At 43.8% G+C, this 6,600-nt stretch overlaps 1 protein-coding gene across 1 annotated transcript; it reads right to left on the bottom strand.

Moving 5' to 3' along the window:
- Window positions 1-3,577: 3,577 nt before the first annotated feature.
- On the bottom strand, window positions 3,578-6,600 carry ctsl.1 (cathepsin L.1). Its single transcript, XM_058615682.1, has 9 exons — window positions 6,495-6,600; window positions 6,164-6,268; window positions 5,832-5,974; window positions 5,548-5,745; window positions 5,281-5,472; window positions 4,988-5,153; window positions 4,466-4,571; window positions 3,916-4,019; window positions 3,578-3,792 (listed from the first exon to the last, which is right to left on the bottom strand). Exons 2-8 carry the CDS (start codon window positions 6,261-6,263, stop codon window positions 3,920-3,922), a joined length of 1,005 nt encoding a protein of 334 aa, XP_058471665.1. The 5' UTR covers window positions 6,264-6,268; window positions 6,495-6,600; the 3' UTR covers window positions 3,578-3,792; window positions 3,916-3,919.

Consider the following 6,600-nt stretch of genomic DNA (forward strand, 5'->3'; position numbering starts at 1 on the left):
TGTGTTTTCTGTGTGTGTGTGTGTGTGTGTGTACAAACCTATCTTTGTGAGGACATTTTGGCTGGTCCACACACCTTTTAATGGGCTTTTTTTGAGGATTAAGACCTGGTTTTAGGGTTAGGGTTAGAATTAGGTTAGGGTTAGGCACTTAGGTCCCTAGGTGAAGGGTTTGGGAATGCGTTAATGTCTGAGTGTCCACACAAAGAGTGTGTGTGTGTGTGTGTGTGTGTGTGTGTGTGTGTGTGTGTGTGTGTGTGTGTGTGTGTGTGTGTGTGTGTGTGTGTGCACATCAGCACTGTGTGCACTCATCCAGAACTCCTGTCTGTCACAATCACACATGTTCCCCATTACTATGACAAACCAGTTGACATCACACACACACACACACACACACCACAAATAACCGCACCCATGCATGCAAACAGAAAAGGGTGATGAGAGACGGATAACACAGAGGAGGAGAGAGAGAGAGAGCGTTCGTTATGATGGCTGACACGGCTGACTGACACTTTCCTCCGGAAACAACCCCACAGCCAATAAAGTGAATGTGTGCAGTGACAGTGTTGATTAAGCAGACAGTCGGCGTACAGCGTGTGCATTGTTACACCGTAATGGGTTCACTGATGCAGGGGAAACGCAGTCATTGAGAGTGAGAGTGTGAGTGTGTGAGAGAGAGAGAGAGAGAGAGAGAGAGAGGGAGGATAGCTGCATGTTTGTTTACATTTGGATAGAGTCATGTGATCACATGAATCAAAGACATGCAGCTGATTTCCAGCCGGGCCAGAACGACGACCTCTGACGTGATCATAAGCAGTCAAGTGCTGCCATCTAGTGCCACAAAAAGAGCCTGTCCTCACAAAAACGTGCAGCAGTGAATGATTCACTTAAGATGTCGTTGTTGTTGTTGTTTTTTTAAAGGCAGCTTGAATCAACAAACCCCACCGCGCTCCCCATGCGTCCTCCCCCCCCCCTCCCACCTCTCAGCTGCCCCTCGTGTCAATACCTCCGTTTGTTCCGGCAACACCTCGCCCGTGTTTCGCTTGTCTTTTTCGGGGCTCGAAGCAGAGAATTACATGATCCATCCTGTGCTGTTGTTAATGCCGTGAATCAAAAAGGCCTAATTAAATTGCCTAATTGGTTTCCTTGGGAAGGGTAAAAACAGATTTAAATTGATTACTGGTAATGGCCTTTTGTGGAACCACATTGGCTTCTGCTGTTTGAGGAGGATTTAGCAAAACCAATTAATTTTCCTCCCTCCGTCTCCCTGTGTCTCTGTCTGGGAGATTTTTCATCATGTGGTTTTCCCACTGTCTAATGCCCTCTTCCATAATCCCAGAATGCATTTCTGAATAGATATAATGTGGATAATAAAACATAATTTATCACGATTGTGGCCTAATTTGGCTAAATACTGTCTTCCTGATAAAGTGAGGGATGTTAAACATCTTGTCTCACTTAATCTCTTCCTGTTCAGTTGACCATGTTTGGTCACATGCTGCAGTTTTAATAATAATTTACTACTTTCATGAGCATGAGTGTTCAGTTGAGCTGTAAAATAAATGACCTTTGTCACTAAGATTGGAAGAAACCTGGATGCCACGATTGAATTACATTCCCTGGAAAAACCATGTTAGAGCCTCAACTTTGGGTGACATTAATCCTCAACCTCAATAAGTGTGTTTTACATACAGTGTCTGTGAGTGGGAGCAAAGCAGTATTTGAACTAAATATAAATGTGTATATCACAGTATAATAAGTATAGGGCATGAAAATGATGAAACAAACCTTATAGAGTGAAGTTATTAAGAATTAAAGCACATGGAGGTCAAATGATCTTTTTCAAATAAACGTTTAATACGTAAAGGGCAAAGCAGGGAAACCGAAATATGGGCTTAAGATTTAGAAAATGGTGTTGTTTTAAACGATAACGCCATTATCTAAAACAAATTAAATACATAAACGGATGAACAAACATCTGGTTTACAAGTGAAGTGTTTTTAAATTGACCATAGATGTGAGAGTGAATGGTTGTTTGTCTCTACTGTCCAGGCTGTCCCCCCCGCGACCCTCCTGTGGAGGATAAAGTGGTCGAAAATGGATGGATGGATATTTCTTTCATCTCTCCTCTTCTGCAGCGTCATTGTCACAGTTTATATGGAAACGGATTATCAGGGCTCGTGTGGATCAAGTGTCATGTGCGATGGGGAGACGTGACGCAGGGATGTTCTTGAGAGCAAAAGACAGTCTGTAAAACATATTGACAGTAACGGAGATCAGAATACATACAGTCGGGCCGAGATGGTTCTCTAAAATCCATACCACATCAGACGAGGCCTTTCCACCGCAGACGTGTATCATTTCAGTCGTTCTTCTCCTTCTGCCATTAGGTTTCACTTTATATTCATATTTCCTGCCAGATCTCCTTTAACTTTCACCTCGTCTTCGCCTGTGTCTCCACCTGCGTACGAGGAATCTGAGATAACCTTTCACAAACCGCAGCACTAAAGAAAATAAACCTCTATCCAGGAAGATAAAAGTGTCATCCAATCCAACAAAAACTCCAAAGACAGCAGCAAGCACTGAAGAGCTAATAATCCATTTCCAAAATGAATTTTCCACTTCTGAAGCTTCCATTTTTTTGTATGTTGAAGGCCAACTAAGGTTTTTTTTTTAAAATCATAAACACAGTTGTTTTCAGTGAATCCATTTATGTTCGGCATCAAAGCCAGACATGACATAAAGAAGCTTTGAGAAGTGAAGAATGAAATTGCTTTTTCCAAAAAATATGGGCCCTGTAAAGTTCTCACCCGTCACACAAATTTAAGAAACCGCATAGAAAGTCTGTGCGACATGAAAAGCACTTTATGTGTCATCATTTCCGTGTGCTTATGTGTCGGTGAGTCAAAGTTAGGATTCATTCTAGTGGATGAGTGGTACTTGTGCAGAAGTCACGGTTTCTTCTATTTGTTTTCACAACAAAATGGGGGGGGGGGGGGGAATAATTTAATCTGATTACCGATAGGTTGTGCTGACCAGGGCCGGCCCGAGGCGTAAGCGAACTAAGCGGCCACCAGGGGGCCCCAAATGGAGTGTGTTTTTTTGGTTTGTTTTTTTAAACATTTTAAATGTGACATAAGTGAATGAATGAATTTTATTATTTTTCAATTTAACTTCAGAAAAACCACACTTTGTGCTTCACTTTGAATATGAACGTTTAAAATAAATCTGTGCCCAAGAGGTCAAGGGGCCCTGAAGCCCAAGCCCCAAATCAAATTCTGCTTAGGGGCCCCCTAAAGGCTCGGGCCGGCACTGGTGCTGACAAACAGAGGACTCCTCTAAAGTCACACCTCACAAGTATGTCATTCATTTGCATTTTAAGCTCCGCCTCACAATGCATCACACACTCTCTGGGCTATATTTGTCTGTAGAAACCTGGCAGGTCAAGCTATATGATTTATATTCCATCACTTTTAAAAGTGCTGTGTCGACATTCCATCCTCCGTCCACGAAGCGTCTTGAACTTGAACTTCATTTATAAATGAACAATTCAAAATAAACAGAATCACAAACACTGCAATCTTATCTTATCTTGTTTATTTACAGCCATCATGCAAACGCTTTCAAATAAAAGAGCACCAGATACTCTCATAGTTAGTCCCAACCAACGTCCAAGGAACAACAACAACAACAACATTATTTTGTTCCATAACTCCGTTCCCTTTGTGAAATTAAAGTCAATTTTGCGTCATTATGTGTCACTTTCCTCCTCATCGACGAGGGAAAATCCTGGACCTGGAAATCCAATAAACATAAACAACAGCCAGTGAATGGACAATAAAGGCCGACATCTGCACACACACACACACACACACTCAAATTTAAAAAGATTGGAAAGATTGTGGATTTTCTTCTCACCTTCTCAGACCAGGGGGTAGCTGGCTGCAGTTGCGATGCCACACTGGTTGTTTCTGTTCCGGGTCATCATGATGTATCCCTTGGTTCCCCAGCCTGTGCCCCAGCTACAGAAACACATCATGCATCATGTTTACCCAGAACAATACAAGGAGAGCAACTGTGTAATATTGGCGTCCACAGGTGTGGTGGACATGTGTGATATGACTCAAACAGCAAACTGGAGAACACTGTGGATCCTGTGGTTTGAAAATATACTGAATGTCCACCAGAGGGCGACTTTGTAAATAGGGGCTTGGTTGCAGGTGAAGTCGGTGAGGCTTCAAAACAGGACTTAAGATTATTATGGGTCACAATGGAGGAGTGTTTCAGATTGGCACAGATTGTGTAATTTTTCCAGAAAAAAGCTCTGCTACCTTGCAATGAAATGACCAATGTGATGTGTTTTTGTTTTGTTTTGTTTGCTGCAAGAAGCTGACAACATCCTGGCTGAGCTCAATTTGTATATAAAATGTCTTAAATGACTGTCGGCAGGAGAGCAGCCTGTTCTTACCTGTTCTTGATAAGCCAGTAGTCGTGTCCACCTTCGCTGCCGTAACCCACAGCCAGTACACCGTGGTCCAATTCTGTGCTGCTGCACTCAGGCTCAAAATACACTCCTAAAAACACACACACACACACACACAGAGGCATAAAATGATATCTAGAGCTCCAACTAACGATTCTTTTCATAATCGATTCATCTGTCGATTATTTTCTCGATTAATCGTTTGGTCCATAAAATATCAGAAAAAAACTTAAAAAATGTTGAACGGTGGTCGTCAAACCTGGAAATGATGTTGTTCTCATATGTCTTGTTGTTATAGAAAATGCTCACATTTAAGAAGCTTAAACAATCGGAAATCTTTTCTTTTTAATCATGAGGAAAAAGCTTTGAACCAAATGAATCGATTATCAAAATAGTTGTCGATTCATTTAATAATCGCTTCATCGATTAATTGTTTCAGCTCTAATGATGTCACACATTGTGTCCTGTGCTTGGTTAAGAACAGTATTACAGCAAAGAATTGCTCACCTGATTCATAAAGCTGGAAGGACGCATGGCCAGCATCGATGCCCACAGACACGGGTCCAATGGTGGCCACAGCCTCTTTCAGGGATTCCTCGTCGCCCTGTTTCACGTCGACGTAGCCCGTGCATGTTGCACCGACGGTGGCAGGGTTGTATCGGCACTGTCCGTCCTAACACAGAGAGCTTTTTACTGTGTTGACACATCACGCTTATAAGTTATATGACCACAGATTGTACTGAATGTCTGTCAGGAGATAGTTGTGTCCACAAGATGGCAGTATTGTTTCTCTTGTTTACCTCGGCCTCATATGGGTAAGATTCCTCGGTGTCAATGCCACCATTTGCTTGAATGTATCTGAAGGCCTGGTCCATTAATCCTCCCATGCATCCCATGTTGCCGTAGTCACCAGAGCAGTCGACCAGCTGCTGCTCGCTCAGGGACACCAGTTTCCCAGTCTTCCTAAAAGTCTGACCCTCCAGGGAGCCGGTCTGAAAATTGACACGTGTGAATTTGTAAGAAACAGTCTCAGACATGTTGTGTAAAAGGGGGAGAGCTTTACGTACTGTACTGAAGGCCCAGCAGGAGCCGCACTGTTTCTGATCTTTCACATCGGTTACATATCCCTTGTCCCTCCAGTCCACGGCGGCTGGCAGGTCATTGCCTTCAGGCAGCCGGAGGAAGGCAGAGCCGGTGCGAGGCTTAGAGGCGTTGAAGGTGCCCAGGCAGCCCTGGGAAATCAGGTGTCTGTACTCCTCATTTTCCTAGTGAGGCGGGACAACATGAATTTAGTATACAAATAGTCAAAGGAAACATTAAAAGAAACTTTATTATTTTCTCGTGCGCATACCATATCAGCGAAGAAGGTCATGCCAAGGCGGTAGGATTTGATTCCCTGGTCAGCCAGGATGTTGTGCACGAGCACCAGTCTGCGGTTGTTGAGCCAGGTTTGCCTGCGGTGAGCCTCCTCTGATGGAGAGCCGTAGGACCGTCCTGTCAATCACACAATCGGGCAAATCAAATACTAATCCAATTTGACAAAGAAAACATGAGGCGAAAAAACGTCTAATCTCCAAGGTTCTGACATGACTTTTTAAACCTCCTGATGTTACCACGACTCTCAGGTCTCACAGAACAACCGCACGACTTCTACTGCACTAGACAGTGTCTACACAGCCGTACCGAACTTGAGCTTCCAGGCGTGGAACTCCAGATCTTCCAGGGAGATGGCGGCACAGCTTGCCACAGCCAGAACGGCAGCGGCGACCAACAGCAGCTTCATCCTGACTGAGGCGCAGCGAGCAGAAAAAAAGCAAGGAGAGCTGTAAGAAGTCGCAGGAAGCCACACTGAGCTCTTTCCACCTCAACTTTGTTTCACTTGTCACATATATACACAGTATGCAGTTTCAATGATCGCTGTCACCTCAAACCTTCAAACTCCCCTTCTCGTTTGTAGTAGTGCACCTTCCACACAGGAAGTCAGCACTTAGATTTGGTGTGTGCAGCTGCTTACCTGCTCTTTTCTTTAAATTGTGCAGTGAAGTTGGAGGTGTCCTGTACCTGATGCCAGGTCTGTGGCAGAGAGCTGCTCTTAAGTAGCTGCCTATGGTTATGACTTG

Source organism: Solea solea, chromosome 18 (assembly GCF_958295425.1).
Source record: "Solea solea chromosome 18, fSolSol10.1, whole genome shotgun sequence".
NCBI classification, from domain to species: Eukaryota; Metazoa; Chordata; class Actinopteri; order Pleuronectiformes; family Soleidae; genus Solea; species Solea solea.